Source organism: Sinocyclocheilus anshuiensis, unplaced genomic scaffold (assembly GCF_001515605.1).
Source record: "Sinocyclocheilus anshuiensis isolate Anshui unplaced genomic scaffold, SAMN03320099.WGS_v1.1 scaffold617, whole genome shotgun sequence".
Lineage (NCBI taxonomy): Eukaryota > Metazoa > Chordata > Actinopteri > Cypriniformes > Cyprinidae > Sinocyclocheilus > Sinocyclocheilus anshuiensis.
In genome coordinates, this window is record NW_015539890.1 from 227,574 (window position 1) to 249,010 (window position 21,437).

Sequence of the window (21,437 nt, forward strand, 5' to 3'; positions counted from 1 at the left end):
ATAGACACTTGGGGCCAACTCTTTTTCCCTACAGAGTCCCCGTGTGGGCCCCCAAATGCCCCTGGAGACCCCAGTCATATCTCTGCAGGGGAATATTATACAGACAGGAGGTGGGTTCTTGCAACCTCGTGCAGTGTATTGGGATTTATGTGTGACTCCCAGCAGCCCTTGTGGGCCCCAGTCATATATCTGTACCAGAATATCATAGACACTTGGGGCCAACTCTTTTTCCCTGCAGAGTCCCAGTGTGGGCCCCCAAATGCCCCTGGGGACCCCAGTCTTATCTCTGCAGGGGAATATCATAGAGACAGGAGGTGAGCTCTTGCAACCTTGTGCAGTGTATTGGGCTTCATGTGGGACTCCCAGCAGCTGTTGGGGGCCCCAGTCATATATATGTACCAGAATATCACAGAGACATGAAAAACAGCTTTTCTTTGTACAGAGATCCTACGTGGGCCCACAAATGTTGCTGTGGACCCCAGTCATATTTCTGCATGAAAATATCATAGAAACAGGAGGTGGGCTCTTGCACCCTGGTGCAGTGCATTAAGGCTCCATGTGGGACTCCCAGCAGCCCACGCGGGCCCCAGTCATATCTCTGCACCAGAATATTATAGAGACATTGGAGACACATCATTTTTCTTGGGATTTTGTATAAAAATCCTATTCGGGCCCACAAATACCCCTGGGGACCCCAGCCATATCCCTGCATGGGAATCTCGTAGAAACAAGAGGTGGGCTCTTGTGCCCTGGTGCAGTGTACTGAGGCCCCCGTAAGATCGTAGGCATTCCTTGGGGCCACAATCATATCTCTGCAGTAGAATGTCATGGAAACATGGGTTCTGACTCTTTTTTGATGTGGCAGTGTTTATAACTCATCCTGGCAGTGAGTTTTAAACCGGAAAGTATCACTCACATTTTGTTCAGAAAATGTTCTTATCTAGTGATTATTATCATTATTATATGGCACAGAGGGGTCAAAAGCCCTGGAGCATTATACACTTTATGACACAGCATTTTATAACACTCTGTTATTAGGTTTCCACATATATACACCGGTGGGCAAATACTACAGTGATACAGGGAATGAGACCCTGGGGAAGGAAAGAGAGAGAGGAATAGGCTTTATGATGCCCGCTACTGAAAAGAGAACAAACTGATCCTGCCAAAAACATCCTTTGATGGAGCTGAACTCAATTGAATTGAGTCAAATGTAATTCCACTGAACTGAAAGCAGGCAGAGAAAGAAAGCCAGAGAGATATGGATGGAGGGTGAAAGGAAGAGAGGAGCGGGGAAGCGGATTAGAGTCTCCAGAGATGCTGCGGCCGTCTGAACAGGTGTTTGTCGAGGGAGAGAGAGAGAGAGACACTGGAGTAAACTGAACTGCAGCGGCAGGTTCTCTGGAGGTGTGTAAGTATATGCTGCACTGTTTGATGTGTGGAGAACTGAACTGATTTTGATGTGCAGTCCTGTGTGGATTGCGCAGGGGAGAGATGTCACACACATGCACGCCCAGAGATGGGCTCTCTGATGTCTGTAGTTATTGACTTTTCACTTTTCTGACAGCTGCCTGTTTTCCATTTAGGGACAGGCCACACACACATACACACACCCTTCATCCCCTCTATCCCTGATAGCACCTGTCAGTCAGAAGTCATTCAGCAAGAGGAAGTTTCTGGGATGCCACTGCCAGGAAATACAAGTGTCTGCTAAAGAGAGGAAATGGAAGTTGCATCAAAAACTGAGGTAAAGGGATTAGTGTTTATCAGTTTCATAGCCTCACATTTTGGCTTTGAGCAGTACATTATAATATATTAATATGCATAACTTAATTAGTGTCACATGAGCAAGTATGCTGAAATTGAGAACAGCAGCATAATGGCAAGTGTGATATTTCTTTATAGTCAACAATACAGTAAAGAGATGAATGAGTAACTTAGATTGTAGACAAAATACTACCAGTTATTTTGACTATTTTTACTTCATCAGCAAAATAAAAATTCCAGACAAAGCCCACACAAAATCAAGTCAGAATCAGCATTTTTGAAGGAATTGGTTGAGTGAATGATTCAGTGACTCACTCATAAAGACAAAGTCATTTGTTCTCACCTTCTGGCATAACAATATGCAGAGTCACTAAAAAATCCAGACAGCCCATCTGGATCTCCGCTCGGACAGTCAAATTTGAAAACCAGAACTATATATTACAAATATTTTTTTTTTTGGTAAAACATTACATAAAATTAAAAAGTTGCATATGTTAATATTATGTAATGGACCTGAGCTAACATGAACTAACAATGAATAGTTGCAGTTTTATTAACTAATAAATTAAGATTAATAAATACTGCAACAAATGTATTGGTATTTATGCTAGCTAATGCATTAACTAAGATTAACTAATGAGACTTATTGTAGAGTGTTGCTACATATTTTAATGAATTCTTGCATGTTAATACAGTACATTAAATGATGCTTGTCCAATGATCATTGCTAACAGAAGTTATATCTGCAGGCATCTTGTTTGTTTCAAACCTTCCAAAACAATAAAAGTTCTAGGTTCTGACAGATACTGTATATAACACCAAATAGGCTACATATCTCGAAAACTCAACTATTATAGTTCTCACAAAAATAGAGATCTACAGACTATGCATATTATAAATGTTGCTCACAGCAGGTGGTTTGAGGATAGACAGTAATTGTTTCGAAAAGCATTGTTGAAGGTGGTGTATATGTTAGAGAAGTAGAGTTTTGATGGCTACAGTAGCAGACTTTAAAAGGAATGAATTCAGAGTTTTATCATGCGAACACGTTTTTGCATTCGACTGTAGACGTTTTTCCATTGCTCTTGTGTCTCAACAGTGTTCGAGTTAAAAGATGAACTTGTTAATTTAAAAATATACATATTTTACATTTTTAAATAATTTTTAAATTCCACTGCCCTTCATCTCATGTTTTTAAACTCAAAAATGTGTTCAGTGTGAATAGCCCCTAAGACTTGGAGAGGCAGGGAGCGTGTTGGACCAGTTATGTTTAGCCTTGTGAAATCTACGCAGTGTTCAACAGTGAGAGAAGCATAATTTCTGCAGTCTCTGTGGTTGTGGAGTGAAGACATCATCCTGATGAGAGCCGACAGGAAGAGGTGAACGAGAAGAGAACACAGACTAACGAGAGAGAGAGAGAGCGAGCTGGAAAGGAGGTACCGTGAAAGGGCAGATCTCCACCTATTGCCGTTCTTTTTTTGTTCTGTCTGTTTGTCATAAAGATGAAAGGGTTTAAACTTCAGACAGATATCAAAGCCTGTCAATACATACACACATATCGCTGCAACGCTAATAAAGACATCACCTGTGAGACAAAAACTTCAAGAGAGAGTGTGTGAGTTACATCAGCCTTGCTAACATATGCTAATATGCTGATATACAGATGGTTTGGGATGACGTGGAAAGGTCAGATCCAGTATCACGTCCGCATTAATTCAGAAGACATGAGCTGTGACTGGATGAAGTTCAGACTTCTTGTAAGCAAGAACTTGTTTTGACAGTGTAGCCTAAACATGAATATAAATAATATAGGAACATGCCAAAATGGATTCTATATGGATCAAATATGTGACCCTGGGCCACAAAACCAGTCATAAGGGTCAATTTTTCAAAATTTAGATCTATACGTCATCTGAAAATCTGAAATCTGAGAGTGCAAAAAAATCAAAATATTGAGAAAATCGCCTTTAAAGTTGTCCAAATGAAGTTCTTAGCAATGCATATTACTGATAAAAAATTAAATTTGAATATATTTAAAGTAGGACATTTACAAAATATCTTCATGAAACATGATCTTTACTTAATATACTAATAATTTTTGGCATAAAAGAAAAATCAATAATTTTGACCCATACAATGTATTTTTGGCTATTGCTACAAATATACCCCAGCGACTTAAGACTGGTTTTGTGCTCCAGGGTCACATATGGATTCTCTTACAAAAATAAAAATGTTCTCTACAGCTATTGTTACGATTGTAGATTCTTATTAAATCCATTTGGGATTCACAATCAGTTTCCAACTTCCACAGTCTACATGTGGAGTGGCAATATGGCCTAATGTCAATATAGTTTTTATTAATTTATCTAGTTTTCTGTCATATATTTGCGTAACGTAAATTGTAAAAATGACGGTGCTTGCATATTCTGCCCACTACACCTACTGTATGATATTGATACTAGCAAATTGTTACTACTGTATTTTACATAGGTACATTTATGTTTGCAAGCATTAATTTAGGACTGAGCGAAACAAAGCACTAAATTGTAATTATCATAATTACACTATTTAATAGTAAATTAAATGTAAGTCAATGATTTGGCTGTGGATGCAATCTTTTGGCAAGATGAAGGAATTAATTTTGGGTTGCCCCATAGTTCACACAAAAATGAAAATTACCCCATGATTTACTTACACTCTTAAAAATAAAGGTGCTTCACGATGCCATAGAAGAACCTTTTTGTCTAAATGGTTCCATAAAGAACCTTTAACATCTGAAGAACCTTTCTGTTTCACAAAAGGTTCTTTGTGGCAAAAGAAGGTTCTTCAGATTACAAAAAGGTAAGAAAGAGATGGTTCTTTAAAGAACCTTTGATTGAATGGTTCTTTGTGGACCCAAAAATGGTTCTTCTATGCAATCGCTTGAAGAACCTTTTGAAGCACCGTTATTTTTAAGAGTGTACCCTCTAATCATCCTAGGTGTATATGACTTTCTTCTTTAAGATGAATGCTACTTTAGTTATATTAAAAAATGTCCTGTCTCTTCCAAGCTTTATAATGGCAGTGAATGGTGATTGAGATTTTGAAGTCCAAAAAAGTACATCCATCCATCATAAAAAGTGCCCCACACGACTCCGGGTGGTTAATAAAGGCCTGAAGCGAAGCATTTGTGTAAGAAAAATATCCACATTTAAAACTTTATAAACCGTAAACTCTAGCTTCCTCTAACTGTTGTACGATCATTCACGAGAGAGTGGCGCTCCAGCGGATGGCGTAGACGTAGCATAAGATCCGGTGAGAAATGACGAATGCAGAAACGCAGTGGAGAGAGTAAAACAAAAACACCAGTCACTAATTAATTAGAAGTACAAAATGAGGATTTGTAAAGACAGATACAAGTCATATAGACCTAGGATGTCTTGAGGGTGATTAATTCATGGGGTACCTTTCGTTTTTGGGTGAAATATCCCTTTAAATGCTTGACCTGAGCAAAACAGCAGAAGTGTGGAAAGTGCATAGAATGTACAACTCATTATTGCAGTGCATTATGGGATCGAGCACTACACCACTACAAATGGGGCAAGTCCCAATACCCACACTTTTGAGCATAAAAGTACATAAAAGGAAGTACTGTAAGTGCACAAATAGGTCTTTTCATAACCATAGGCCTATGATTTTCTCCTCAAATAGTGCACTACATAAGGGTAAACAGCCTATGACTTGCATGTACGACAAGATACAAACATAAAAAACATGCACACAAAATGTGTGAACTGATCCGCTAGCTTCTAATGTGGGTTGCATCTCTCAGATGTGCAACACAACACATCTTGTCAGGTGTCAACGTATTTGTAAAAAGATTATGAATTTGAAAGACAACCTTTAGTTTTAACTTTAAGGGGCTTCAAACCTTAATTAACACCCCGTCCCCCATAATTCACACCATGCTCACAAATTATTAAACAGCTCTATGCTAGCTTTTAAATCTGAACTGCAGAAACTGACGGCTGATTTTCTCAAAATCTGTTGTGAAGGGAACAAATGGTGTATTAAAGGACACACACACAATGAAATGATACAAAAATGAATATTTAGGGTGCAAACCCACTTTGCATTCATAGATTTTATTTTTTTAAACGTCTTTAAAAAAAAAAGAATTTCTTAACAAAAAATAATTGAAATTAAAATACATATTGCAGGCATAGGTGACTCGTTGAGCTGTTTTCATCCATTCACACGCCTCTTTTGCCTCTTGTTCATAAATGTGCAGCGGCTACGGCCCTCGCAGACAACAACACCGACGACAACAACAAATTCAAACACGCAAGGAGCCGGCCCTATTCTGAGCAAATGCTTGCCACGAAATCTTCGGCCGCAGATAAAATCATTCAATGTTGCATATTTTGTTATCATTTATTCTGTAGATGGAATATATTGTATTTGTATCTGGTCTCTAATGAGTCCAGGTGAACTGAACACTGCAGGTCTGTTAGGGGATGTCCGGATGAGTTCAGCGGAGTTTGGGAGGGATTCGCCCCTCACAACCTCTCAATGTCTCTGTATTTCTTGCGTAGGATAGAGACCTGGTCTTTGAAGAGGACGGGATCCAGACGCAACTGAGAGTGAAGGAGAGGCATGAAGCCGAACCAGCTCGTGAAAGAGTTCATGCAGGACTGACGCTGTGCAAAGTGGTCTGGGTCGGCCCATCGAGACGCCTTAGAGCCCTGAGAGAGAGAGAGAGAGAGGGAGAGAGAGAGAGGTCTGTGTATGGTTCACCAGGCAGATTATGAACGAAAGCAGGAGCATGTTTCTGGAATTGGGCAGCACTTTAGAAGACACTGACAAACAGAGCGAACACGGAGTGTTCATTTCACGACTCAGAGAACAGACGACAGTTATGGCCTTACATTTATGAGAAACGCTGTGGAAAGATGTCTAGCTGCTTGTTAAAGAAGCTTACAATGTGCTAATACAGACCAATCCCTTGGACATGCAGAGGAACACAGAAAGACATTTTGTAACATTCATGGATTCTTTTTCATTACAGAATTTTAGAGAAATTGAGAAATCACACAGCAAAATGTGACCAATCTGAGATTCTAATCAGCTAATTGACCCTTCGCAAAGACCTGCCCCCTTTCATTACTGTTGGTACGTCTGACAAGCCATGTTGCTCTCACAACACACATCATGTTCTCATGCAGTGAAAAAAATTTTTGCGGAGCAACGCACCAACAGACAAGACAGAGCAGCTTACTTTTGGTATGAAAAAAGGGTCAGCTTTCTGTTTTAAATAACGTTTTGAGGCTCTTTAATGAGGCATGACAGATTGCTGTTCATGAACCAATCATCTCATCCTCTTTACTAGTTATAGTGCAAAATAAACATGAATGAACATCAGAGGGTATCTTGTTTCAACCACGGAAAGATGTCAATAAATGCCATTTTTCATCATTTCGACATTAATCCACTCTCCTGTGTGGTTTGTTTGTCAGACAAAATGACAGATTCAGCGTTATGATTAGTCAGATCGCCTGTCAATCAAACTCCCGGCGAAGGGTCAATTACAGTCTCAGCTAATTTAGCTTCTACCCAGCAAACAAAAATATGTTCTAAGAACATTTTGCTAACGTTCCCAATTAAGGTATGAAAATGTTATTTCTGAATAATCTCAGAACATACAAAACATTCAGTTTTTTTAAATGTTTCAAAAATGTTTAATTTTCTTGGTTAGGTGAACATTAGAGAAAAACATTAAGGGAATGTTCAATTTTATAATTTTGCAGCCATTATGGGAATGTTACTGTTGAATGAATCTCTCAAAAAAAGTGATAAGCAATAATGTTTAAAAAAAGACAAAATCCATAGACAAAAATCCGTGTTTTGATAAGGCTATTAAAGATGAGAAATTTCACAGAAAGTACTAAATTATAAGGAAATATAGAGTAAAACTGTATACATGACCGGTACTGTTCAACTATACTTAACATTTTTAATACTTTGAAACGGTATCTTCTTAAACTTCTGTAAATACTTAAACATAATTAAACTACTGTGAAGATGTATATTTAAAAAACTAGTGAGCTAGCCTATGCTACAAGCTAATAACAAAAAGTAGCTAACTACATTGTACCTACAGTATTTAAGGGGGTAACAGCTTATTTTTTTAAATCAGAGCAGTACATTTCTGCCACAAAACAGATTCAGTAATGAATGGCTGACAACGTTAAATTTAATAATGTGACAAAAAATATGTAGTTATGTTTTGTAGTTCTCCTTGTTGGAAAAGGTAGCTTGTTACTGAAAAAGCTACATTGGTTAAACTGCTGTCAAACTACTGAAAATGTAAAGTTACTAGGGTTATTACTTAAGCAATATTGTACAATACTGTATAAAGCCATTATTATTATTATTATTATTTGCCATTTGCAAACTCCTGATATTTTAGCATTGCTGGAAGTAAGCAAAGGTGGGGGGGAAATCAATATATTAAATAATTACTTTTTCTCAACACTGTATTAATAATCTCATGTCAAGAGTCTATATTTTTAGTTACATTTTTATATGAATACTTTGGAAGAAAAAAACAATGTAGCATTAGGTCAGTTGTTTCTTTGTTTTCAAAATGGAAGAATAATATAATTGCTTGAAGTAAATGAATAAGAAACAACTGAGTAAAAGATCAGAATATGTTTTGAATAACTTTAAACCTAAAGAACTATGATATTATTATAGTTATCAGATCATTATCATATCATGTCCCAGCTATAATATAATATAATAATATATGATTCCTTATGATTCCCACTCTTATTACTCACTAATCAGCATCCATTAGACTTATACAGATGAGATACTATTGGAAATAAAGTTAGAATGTACCAAAAGAGAATTGAGACAGACAGAGAGAAGGATAGTACTGCAACCTTGCTGTCAATCATTAATCTCGCCTTACCATGAAGACATTCATCAAACAGGCCAATACTGCTGAATCAGATCCACACACACTCACAGCCCTGGGGCCCTCCATCCATCACACACCACACAGACATTTCTGACCCCAACAGGGAATCACTCTGGATACACACTCGTCTATTTACAACCCATACACACACAGACTCATACCTGCTGCATCATGGTCTCCTTGTACTGTTTTTTCTGTGTGACTTTGATTGGCGAGAGTTTGGTTACTGCGGAGATGAGGAAATTCATTAGGATGTCCTCACAGTTGGCCAACTGGTCCACCGTTGACAGCAGAGACGTCGGCAGGTAGTATGTGTACAAGTGATGATAATACCTGACCAAGAAAAAAAAGAGGAATACATAAAGATATTAATTAGATAACAGAGGAGACATGAAAGCAAAAACAAGGCAATTTGCCTGTGGGGAAGTTAAAACTGACCAAATTTTAATTCTGAATGCTGCTCAGAAACCCTGCCATTAAAGGGACAGTTCACCCCAAAAAATAAAACATAAATTTCTCACCCTCATGCTGTTCTAATCCATCAGATTGATATTACTTGGAATGCGCAATAAAAAAACGTAATTTCTGAAAAAAAAAATACACTTCAAAAATAAAAATGGAGTTATCGGTTTTTGCAAATGTACTCTTCATTTGTAGCAATAGCCAAAAATACATTGTATGGGTCAAAATTATCGATTTTTCTTTTATGCCAAAAAACATTAGGATATTAAGTAAAGATCATGTTCCATGAAGATATTTTGTAAATTCCTGAACATAAATATATCAAAACGTAATTTTTGATTAGCAATATGCATTGGACAACTATGCTAAGGACTTCATTTGGACAACTTTAAAGGCAATTTTCTCACTACAGTATTTAGATTTTTTTTTTGCACCCTCAGATTCCAGATTTTCAAATAGCTGTATCTCGGCCAAATATTGTCCTAACAAACCATACATCAATGGAAAGCTTATTTATTCAGCTTTCAGATGATGTATGAATCTCAATTTTGAAAAATTGACCATTATGACTGGTTTTGTGGTCCAGGGTCACAAATGAAGATTTCTGTACCTCCATTGAAAGTCCATTCCACCAAAACTTTTAAATACATACAGGTTTGGAACAACATGATGGTGAGTAAATGATTACAGAATTAAATTTTTGGGTGAACTATCCCTTTAACAATTTATTCTGTTAGGAGCAGGGCCGCATTAACCATTGGGCTAGGCGGGGCTGAAGCCCCGGGGCCCGAGCAAGGAGGGGGCCCGTGATTGGCTGTGGAGTAGCTTGACGGACATCGGTAGCGCCGATCGCCAAAGCCCCACCACGCCCCTCACTTTTTAGCACTATTACTTAGTGGAGTTTTTCCCGTAAATTCCATGCATTACCATTAGAGATTAAAATGTCACATTTGAATTTGGTTTACCAATCAAATGCATTTATTATATATATTACTTTTTAACAAACTGTGCACGTAGCCTATCAATCAGGTGATCGCTGCGCCATGTCTGCATTTACCTCTCTTCACTTCATTCTGGTGTAATCTAGAAATGGTCATGCAAAGAACAATCTTCGATAAGTAAAAATGTAAACTATTCTAAAAAAAAAATTGTGAGAGAAAAAAATGAGCAGAGAGGGGAAAACATGAGTTAGTCACTAAAATCCACAGCTAGTTTATTTGGGTTTGAACAAACTCTATAGGCCTAGTATATTCGCTTATGAGTTGAGAAATTCATTTTGCGCATCATGATGTAAGCTTCATTTAAACGCATTTTAAGCATTTTGTTTTAAAAACTAATTGAACTGTTCAGGGACATTAAGCAGTGGGGCAGAATTCATTTTGGCAAATGCACGTGTTAAGACGGTTTCTGATACTTGCTCGTACAGCGCCCGACTAAACTAAGAGTTATTTTTCGCGCCTTGTGTTTAAACGTTCGAATACAGTTATGTGTCAAAATGCCTGTCTCCTCGTCAACACAGTCATTTGTGTCTTAAATGAACGTTAATAGTTAAAGATAAAGCATGTGCACTAGTTGGCTATTATGAGATCCTGGCATTATATGATGAGATTTTAAAGGGATATAGTTCACCCAAAAATTAAAATACTGTCATCATTTACTCAGTTTCAAGTTGTTCTGAACCTGTATGAATTGATTTGTTCTCCTCAACATAAAAGAAGATATTTTGAAGAATATCCGTAACCACCAGAAAGTTTCTGGTCCCTGTTGACTCCAATAGTGTTTTTTTTTCATACTATGGAAGTCATGGGGGCACAGAAACTGTTTGGTTACCAGTAGGCTATTGTTCCAAATATATACATTTGCATTCAACAGCAGAAGGAAACTCATTCAGGTTTAGAACAACAACAACATAACTTTAATTTTTGGGTGAACTATTCCTCCAAAGCAGCCTAATATAGCTGCTGTTGCTATTTGTGTCAATAATGTAAATTAAACATTAGAAAGAAAATCACTCACTGTCCTTGACCAAATCGCTTTTGTGAAATAATGTATATTGAATTTATGCAGTGAAGAATATTCAGTCTATTGTAAAGTGAAGTCTATTTGTAGTCTATTTATTTTATACAATATAATATTTCTTATTCAGCGCTTTAAGTGTTTGTAGGTCAATTTCTTTGTTCTATTGTAATTCATGACTGTTTACTTGTCTTCAGTAAGTTTGTTTTTACTAGTATTTTTTATTTTTTGTTAATTTTGTGATATTGGAAACGGTAACAAGAATTGTGAAATTGCAATGCATCAAAAATTTTGATTGGATAAAAATCCTATTTTAAGCTATATATATCATTATTGTGATGGGGGGGGCCCTGTAAGTCATAGCCCCGGGGCCCAGTGAGGTCTTAATGCGGCCCTGGTTAGGAGAAACAACTTAAATGAGAGCTCCAAGAGCAACCTACGAGTAATAAAATGTTCCTCTGGGTGGGACTGAGAGTATAGTCATGGTATCCAGCACAGACAGAGAGGCCACCCTTCTGTGAAAACCTCAAAAACACAGATGTTTTAATTTCTGTGAGTGACACCTACACTCTCTCTCTCTCTCTCTCTCTCTCTCTCTCGCTGTCCTTATTAAACCGAATCTCCTTTCCTGCCTGCAGACGTCTATTCTGTATTTCTTTTTCCTTCCCTCTCTCTTTGAGGGACAGCCATCAGAGCGTTCCTCTCAGCACTGCAGGTGGCTTATCTCTCTTCACACGTTTATTTATGTCCTTTTCTCCCGCACACTTTAAGCTGGGGTCACTTTGCAGGTGGTGTGTCAGCTCGCTGACCAGTAGCAAAGCAGTTAATCTGTGTGTCGGGTGTGTGATGTGTCAGTCTGAAGGTCTGTGTGTGTGTGTGTGTGTTTTGAGTGATGAGTTCACAGACCTTCAGCTAAAACAAACTGTGAACTCCATCTAACCTGTGCCATTTATCGTTAAAATATGGCCAGTGAAGCTGTCAGACTGAACATTTATTAGCTGCTTTAATATCAGCCTGTCTCTGAGCGATCTCTATCGCAGCAGGTCTCACATTCGGCTTTTACAAGCACCTGACACTGACCTCGTACCAGCCTCTTGTCCAAATTCTGTGAGAGCCGGAAAAAACCTGTGACTGAAGATTCAACAAGCTGTGAATCCCTGCTGTGCTGTTGTTAGGGTGTTGTGGATGGTGTTCAGGGTGTTTCTGTGTGGTTGCTATGGTGCTCTGAGTGTTTTTAGAGTGTTGCTAGGGTGCTGGATGGTGTCCATTGTGTTCTTTTGTTTTGGATGTCTTTCTATTTTTCTTTCAAACATTCTTTAAAAAAATTCAAGCAATATAATTTCTAGGATGCTGGTTAAAGAGGTAGCATAACTAACTTGCAAGACTTTATAATGGTTATCAGTCATACAATTTTAATGAAATAAAAATTGTATGACTTCTAAATATTTAATTATGGTATTTAATTAAAGTATCTAGTTTAAAACCTGTCACTTATCAGCTGAACAAGTGTATTTATTTAACACTATTTAACCAATTTTACAGAATTATAATGTAGGTATAACATACTCTAGACTTTTGCTGTATGTACATACAGAGCTTGGTAGATTACTTAGAAATTGTAGCCCATTACTGATTCCAACTACATTACACATTTTAGGTAATGTAATCAGACTACTTTTTGATTAATTTTAGATATTTTTTTTTAAGCTGTTTATCACATTGATTTAAATAGGATAATCTCATACCATGTTGATATAAAAATACAAAGAGTCTATATTCCATTCGTTGTAATTCATAACATGCATTAACATTACATTACTTCAAGGTTTCCCAAACTGTGGTTTGTAAACTGATTGAAATGCAGGGGCTTCATAAGTTTAATGAAAAGCTAATAATGAATTAAATCATAAAAATTGAAAATTAAAATAAGTCATTTTAGAATAACATCAATCAAAATAAAACACTTACTGAAATAAAATATTTTATTTGTTTACCTGCATGTCATGTGACCATTAAACAACATGAACCGTGAACATGCAGATGTGATATTTAATTACTGAAATATTTATTTTAAAATCTCAGCGTACTTCAAATAAATATATTAGGTGAAAGATGTTCAAAGGTTTGGGAATGCCTGCATTATATGCAAATAAGAAATAAAGTGAATTTGTCTATTTTAATATTGTGCATTCTTTGTCTATCTGAATAGAAAGACTATCTGAATGTATATAAGCAGTATTAGAAAGGAAAATTTAAAAGATAAAAAAGAGGAATTAGGGAGAATCAATAAATGATTAATAATTTATTGCAATTGTTTGAATAATATGCAATCATGTAATCGATAAAAAAGTAACTGTATTTGATTCTGAGTATTTCAAAATGAAATATAATTTCATTACAAATACTTAATTTTTGGAATCTGATTATGTAATCCAGATTACATGTAATAAATTACTACCCAGCTCTGCGTACATATTCTCTTCAGCTAAAAGAATTTATCCCATATACTGTAGTCTAGTGGTTCTCAGCCAGGGGGCAGGGGCCCACTAGGGGGCTCAGAAAGCATTCAAGGGGCCCGCAGGATGACTCCAAATGAATAAAACAGTGGTTCTCAATCTTTTTGACTTATTATTCAGCACAATATTTAAAGGCCCAATACTATACGGTAATATATTTCCAGTGCCATTTTGAGTTCTCTGCCCGTAACAGAACCGTGAACATGCAGATGTGATATTTAATTACTGAAATATTTATTTTAAAATCTCAGCGTACTTCAAATAAATATATTAGGTGAAAGATGTTCAAAGGTTTGGGAATGCCTGCATTATATGCAAATAAGAAATAAAGTGAATTTGTCTATTTTAATATTGTGCATTCTTTGTCTATCTGAATAGAAAGACTATCTGAATGTATATAAGCAGTATTAGAAAGGAAAATTTAAAAGATAAAAAAGAGGAATTAGGGAGAATCAATAAATGATTAATAATTTATTGCAATTGTTTGAATAATATGCAATCATGTAATCGATAAAAAAGTAACTGTATTTGATTCTGAGTATTTCAAAATGAAATATAATTTCATTACAAATACTTAATTTTTGGAATCTGATTATGTAATCCAGATTACATGTAATAAAATGAAATATAATTTCATTACAAATACTTAATTTTTGGAATCTGATTATATAATCCAGATTACATGTAATAAATTACTACCCAGCTCTGCGTACATATTCTCTTCAGCTAAAAGAATTTATCCCATATACTGTAGTCTAGTGGTTCTCAGCCAGGGGGCAGGGGCCCACTAGGGGGCTCAGAAAGCATTCAAGGGGCCCGCAGGATGACTCCAAATGAATAAAACAGTGGTTCTCAATCTTTTTGACTTATTATTCAGCACAATATTTAAAGGCCCAATACTATACGGTAATATATTTCCAGTGCCATTTCTGCAAAGCTATTGTTTACCAACTTTTTTATGAGCAGAAACTGGGAGTATTGTCACAAATAATTGTTTATTACACCAAAAGTTCATTTAAATAAGGAAAATCTAACCTTTACCCCGGCGACCCTAAAGGCTGGAATGAATGCAATAGTAACCAGAGTGTAGCAAAGCCAATTGTATATTTTCATGATGAAAGATGAATTCACATTGAGATCACTAGAGAGAGACAACAGAGACATATTTATGTGCTTGGTTTCAGAGAAATATTTTACTAAGTCTAGCTTTATATGGAACTTGATGATTCTTGATATATCATTTGTATTTCAGAGTTATATTTAACAAGCTACAGAAACAAATCAGTTGTTTCTTTCCTCAGGGAAATCAGGGTACTGTATAAAAGTCTTTTGAGATATTTTTTGAGGGACTTTGGTTCATGTCTCTGCATATGAAAAATGTTATAAAAACATTTTTCACAAGTGAACATGTAGCATGTTCAGGGGCACGTGTTAATGGCATGTCTGACTGTTTAGATATTTTTCTTCTACATAACGAGCCCGGTCTCATGAAAATGCGTATAAATAGTACGGCAAATAAAAACGAAAACTTGTGGTATTGATATGCAAAAATGGACTTTGGCGTGCATATGATACGCATGTGTTTGGCGTGCATATACTACGCAGTTTTCGCGTGCATATGATACGCATCTACCCCACAACCCTAAACCTACCCATATACCATATACACGCCAAAATCCATTTTTGCGTATCAATACCACGAGTTTTCGTTTTTATTTGGCGTACTATTTATACGCAATTTCATGAGATCGGGTTGACATAACTCACTGAGGATTGCTATAACAATTGCAAAGGAAGAGGAATATAGTAAGAGAATACAAGCTTTTTGTGAGAACAGACTTAAATTAACAGAATATTTCACACAAATACTATATGAGGTTGTTTCTTTATTGGAACAGATTCTTAGAAATTTAGCATTACATCTTGCTCACTAATGGATTCTCTGCAGTGAATGGGTGTCGTCAGAATGAGAGTCCAAACATCATAATAATCCATGAGTAATTGACACGACTCCTGTCCACCAATTAATGAAGTTGAAAGCTATGTGATTGTAAGAAACAAATCCATATTTAAAGCCATTTTAACCATCACGTCTGGCCAAAATATCCACGATAGTCCATGATCCACTTCCTCCAGTCAAAAAATGTTGATGTGAGATGACAGCTCCATCCCCTGTTGTATTATTCACTAAAAATTATTTATCGTACCTCTCAAAAGTCATGTGCCCTTCTTGCATACACAAGGCAAGCATTAATAGCATTTGAAGTTGAGGCAAACTGACTACGGATATTTTCAGATGACACACTTTAATCCACAACTGTTCCTGGGTCTCTGAAACAATTGGAGCAAATGAAACAAGAACTAAAGTTCTTTGCAAAAAGTTTCATACATTTATTTCTGCCTTTCTTTCATTCTTTCCTCACTTGCTGTTTTTAGGGAAACCATGAACCTCAAGGTGAAAAAAAATATTTACATTTACAGTATATTAATAAGTTCATTAAAACTACACATTATTACTATTTTTGTTTAAGAAAAATTATGTAATTATTGTGAGTTTCGTGAAATGACAACAGTAGAGTTTTAACTGCCTTTCCACTGTCTCCAACAAATGACAGACTGGAAATCATTCATGGAGAGTTTTATGGGAACTGCATGGAATTCCGACCATATGAATATGCAGAATTTTCAAATCCAATTTAAGCTTTGGGTGTGCTGAGCATGAGGTGATAATTATCAGTATTTGTGCACTAAAAGGATATTCTTTAAACACTACTTCTGCACAATTCTGCAAAATGGGCAGTTATGAATAATTAAGTATAAAATAATTATTTTATAATTCATTGCGTAACTATTTACGTTGCTCAGCCCTACAAAACCTTCTATGCTTTTCTTTCAGAAATATTGGCAGTCATTTGTTTTGTGTTGATATATTCATACATTAATTATTCATAAATTTTTTCATGAATAAGAGGAAGGCTTCAGGACTAATTTAAGTTCTGTGTGACTGCCATTAAAAGGTGAAATGCAACAAACCTATGTGAATGTCGGAGATAGTGGAAAGGCACCTTACTGCGATTGTACTATTTGAATTAACATCTGTCAATACATCCACAGGCATGCTGTTGTAAGCATGTAGGAAATACTGCAGCTGCAGGTGCACATATAACATATATGAAACAACCCCCATATATAACATACATGAAATCATCCCGCAGCAGATCTATACAGGTGGAGCTGGGGGAGGTGGAGGGTCTCTGAAGCATGCTGCAGCTGCTACAACAAGCACTAGCCGAGTATTTGAATGTTGAGCAGCAAGCTCATAGGCTGCTGATGTGTAAAGAAAGCAATCAGCTATGCCATATGAATAATGATGTGATTATAGTTAAGGTCAAAAGTTTACACCCCCTTTCAGAATCTGAAAAATGTTACCAAAATAAGAGGGATCATACAAAATGCATGTTATTGTTTATTTAGTAATGACCTGAATAAGATATTTCACATAACAGATGTTTACATATTGTCCACAATAGAAAATAATAGTTGAATTTATAAAAATACATTCAGTATGATTCGTAATACTGTGTTCTTACCTTAATGATCCACTTTTTTTTTTCATTTAGTACTGCTACAGGAGATAGTTACATGTTTCCCAAAAGACAAAATAAGTTAAATTTACCCTGTCCTTCAAATTCAGCCTGCACCATCTAGAGTTTCATGACAGAACTTTGTATTTAATTAAAAATCAATCTATAACAATTAAGCACTACAGATATTCTGCCACACCATGGCTAGGCATAGAATTTAATGCTTACTGTTAGCACATGCTAATTGTTAGCCGGCAATGTTTTGTTGAAGAAAAAAAAAAGAAAGAAAAATAGGTAGAATAGAATAGAAAAAATGCAGCAAAAGAAAAACAAAATAATGCTCTTCAGGTCAGTTTTGTGTTGTCTGGAGATTACCTGTGGTAGAACGCAGCTCCTGTGAGCACCATGGAGTATTCATTGGTCCATTTAGAGGTATAACCCCACCTTCCCTTCCCGCTGTCCCAGTAATGGCTGCGTGCTGGGTAGCCTACGATCCGATCTGGAAAACTTTGCCAAACGATGAAGGCGAAATCCACCTGCAAACCCAGAGAAGACAGAAGTGCACAATTTTGATTACATAACTATTTCAGAAGGTGAGTACAATAAAAGACAGATTATTATTTTTGGTTAAACTATTCCTTTGAGAATAAAGACATTATGTTCATTTTCATTATCTCTTCAGACTACAGATAAAACTAAAGGGAAGACCCTGCTTGAGAAACTCATCAGAGAAGATTAAAGAAGTAGAATTAACAAAAACAACATAAGCTCTTTTGATAGTCTGTTAAAAGAACTGACATGGGCTCACTTTCAGTGAGATAAATTATCAAAGGAGCCAATGAGAGCTCAAAGAGAACAAGCATTTTCTAGCTCGGCTCTTTATTTAGCCTTGGATTTTCTAATGCCTTCAGACATGCTTCAGCGTCAACACAACTGACTTGTCTGCATGCAGGGGATGAGAGCAGTCCTTGCTCTGTCAAAGTCAGCATGCGCACATATTAAAAAATGAACCCGCAAATCAGAGGAAAAGGTTGCAAACGTCCCCCTTAATGTTACAATAGATTAATCGCTGCATTAGCAGCGGATTCGGATTTATGACATCATGCAAATAACGTGGCCTTAAGGAATTACAGCTTTAAGGCGCATCACTCCAGCAATGCATTGTGGGTGACACACTGAAATTCGCTCCATTCATTATGTGTACCGGACCTTGATTATGGATCTGAGTGAGTGGGAAAGATGAATGGCAGGAGGAGTCATGAATGCTTGGTCTGAGATGAACAGAACTCACAAATGGCTAAGAAATTAGTTTAACTAATTATCTAGCTCTTATTTAATTTAGCAGTGTGCTAAAAGGAGAATCTGAAGTGTTCAGTGTGCAAAATTAGTGCAGTCCATGAAATTTTGGTGGAATGTTGCAGGCAAAAAATTGTCAATACTGGAGTGATAAATGAAGCACTCATACAGAAGTCACTTTCAAACCAAGAAGCTTTCTATGAAGCGCTGCACGACGTGGGAAAAAACAAGATATTGTGGCCAAGATCTTATTATTTCATCCCCTTGTTTTAGGCAAATAAGGTGCCCATGTTGTACTACTTGATTCCCTTGTTTCAGGGCCATGAATTAATTGGAAGTAATTCTGAATTAATAGCCACAATATCTATTTTTACTGCATGTCATGTGTGAGGCTCTGTGTGTGAGGCTCTGTAGATTTCTGTTGGTTGTCGCTGCAAATTTGCATGACCAATTTGAAGATGACGCAAAATCTGTCTCTGAAATTCTCAGTACGTTGTGGTAATATGTTTATATGAATTTACAATAAAGAGACATACAAATAAACAAAAAAAAACATAGCATCTACACTGCAGGATGGCAACACAATATGATGCAACAAAACTAGAATGTTTTCTTATATAATCAAAGACATACTTTGATTTAAGCATTAAAGCATTAAAATTATGTATTTTGACAGTGTTGAGAAAGTACATACTTTTGAGATTATAGTGAAATATCCCAACACTGGGACATTTTGGATTTTTGGGACTATGAAACTATGGCTTTCTAAGATACAAGCTACTCATAATTGAATGTAGTTAGCAACAGATATTTTTTTCTGGCTTCAGTCCATCGTTTGTTGATTGGACGGAGGCAGATCCGTCAACTGTAATAATGGGGCAGAATTTAAAGCCCAAATTTCACATACATTTTTTTTTGCACAGTCGAACTCACAACCTTTCATAGTATGATAGCCTGGGCGAACACAGGTGCTTGACAAATGTGCACTAGAAAGATTCATCCTTGTCCAGTGTCTGCACTTTTTCTCTCCAGAATATATGACAAATTAATTAGTGCAAAAAAAAAAGTGTGCAGCTGCTTGTACTGTGCAGATTACGGAATTTTTGTCATGCACACTGCATGCATACCCTATTGTATGAGTAAAAGTCAAAGTATACATTAATCTTAAGCAGACTAACTGATTAGAGGACATTATCTGTGCGATTATTCACATGGCATTCATGGTTCAGATGACTGGATAAAAAAACAACTTCTAAAAGACGGCAGAATTCCATTGTGGTGATCATGCACCAACTGCCATTAAGATGAATGGGAATGCAAACCTCCTTGGCAAGCACACATTTATAGGGTCAGATGTGCAATAAAGATAAATGGGAAAACAAATACAAGATAGATGAAGATACAAATTAACCTGCAGAAACATGCACAAACACTAGATTAATGCTGTAATTTATATTACTCTGTCATTGTACTATAACAATTATTACCCTTTCTGGTCAATTCTTCAGGCCATTAACTGCAGCACAGACATCATAACCCATGGGCTCTGCTGTGCCGCTGTTATGCCACACATGTGCCTACAGTCTAATGATGCTTGCTGCACAAAAAAACTCAACCCCTATATTACATTTCCCATTTTAATAAGCCAGTTAATGAGTCGAAACAATGCAATTATCAATTCTGTGGAGCCATAGCGCCGCACAGTCTTAACAAAATTGAAACTACTGCTAAATATGCCATATTCTCACATTCTCAGCACTTTTCAATTAAAACCCTCTCAAATGCTTAAAGGGCAATTACTAGGGGCAGATTACTGTGCGAAACGAGAGGAAGCTTCCCTCCAAATGTTGCTGGATTTGTTTAAAGCCACAAGAGCTTTCTCACCGAAACTGAGACTCATTAAACTTTTGTAATACGGGTTCTGTAATCTTGTAGCGCTATAAAAGTTAAGTGGATATTCTGGCCAGACCGAAGTAAAGATGTACTGGGTGCAGTTAATAAAACATTAGTATGATGAATTATGGATAGCAGGTTTCAAACACACACTGAGCTACGCCATACATAATGAACTTGAGAAATTAGAAGCTTTCCAGCCATCTGATTGGACGTATTCTCACTGCTTGTGACATTTGAAATATTATTCTGAAGCAGGTTATAATTTACAATGTACACTGCAGTACAGCCAGTGCACTTTAAAACTGCTAGTAAATTTCACAAGCAATTACAAGGAATGTCATGTAACATTGAACTAAACATTAAATTCTGAAATAGAAAAACTAAAATCATATTTTCTTGGAAAAACATTGACACTGGAAATACTCCAACAACATTGAAGCGTATCTTTCTTTCCTCAAACTTCATCATAGCATTACGATAGTGTCAGACAAATGTAAGAGATCAGTCTTTGGGATGTAATTGGTTTGGCCAACTACTACTGCTTTTCAAAACTTGCACCATCAAAGAAGATCAAGAAAATCTTAATCTCAAGATCCGACTGCAATGGAGTTAACAATACATTCCATAACCAGATTAATTCCCACATTGTTTTTTCTCCCACCTCTGCCAGGGTATTTACAAACAAGCTTCATAGTCCCATAGACTCGGCCAGGAAAGCCAAAAATGTGTTTCTTTTGTTGTTAACACCCTTAACCCTGTAAACTGTTGGAGAATTGCATTGGCAACAAATTCTTCCTGGCCCTTGGATCATCTCTGCCTTAATCAAATGTAGACCTACGACACCCTAAACATCAAAGCCTCTCTCTGTTCGGGGAATAAATAAATCCCAGAATTCTTCACATTGCCAGAAACATCTTTGCCAGATGGTGCAGCCAT

General features: G+C 36.6%; 1 protein-coding gene across 1 annotated transcript in view; it reads right to left on the minus strand.

Moving 5' to 3' along the window:
* Positions 1–5,939: 5,939 nt before the first annotated feature.
* LOC107685778 (exostosin-1) overlaps positions 5,940–21,437 on the minus strand; it is a 311,868-nt gene continuing 296,370 nt past the window's right edge. Inside the window, exons 9-11 of the mRNA XM_016482498.1 lie at positions 17,685–17,845; positions 8,893–9,064; positions 5,940–6,491 (exon numbers count right to left, since the gene is read on the minus strand). Of these exons, the coding sequence (XP_016337984.1) occupies positions 6,306–6,491; positions 8,893–9,064; positions 17,685–17,845 (519 nt within the window). The 3' untranslated portion in view covers positions 5,940–6,305. The remainder of the gene's footprint in view (positions 6,492–8,892; positions 9,065–17,684; positions 17,846–21,437) is intronic.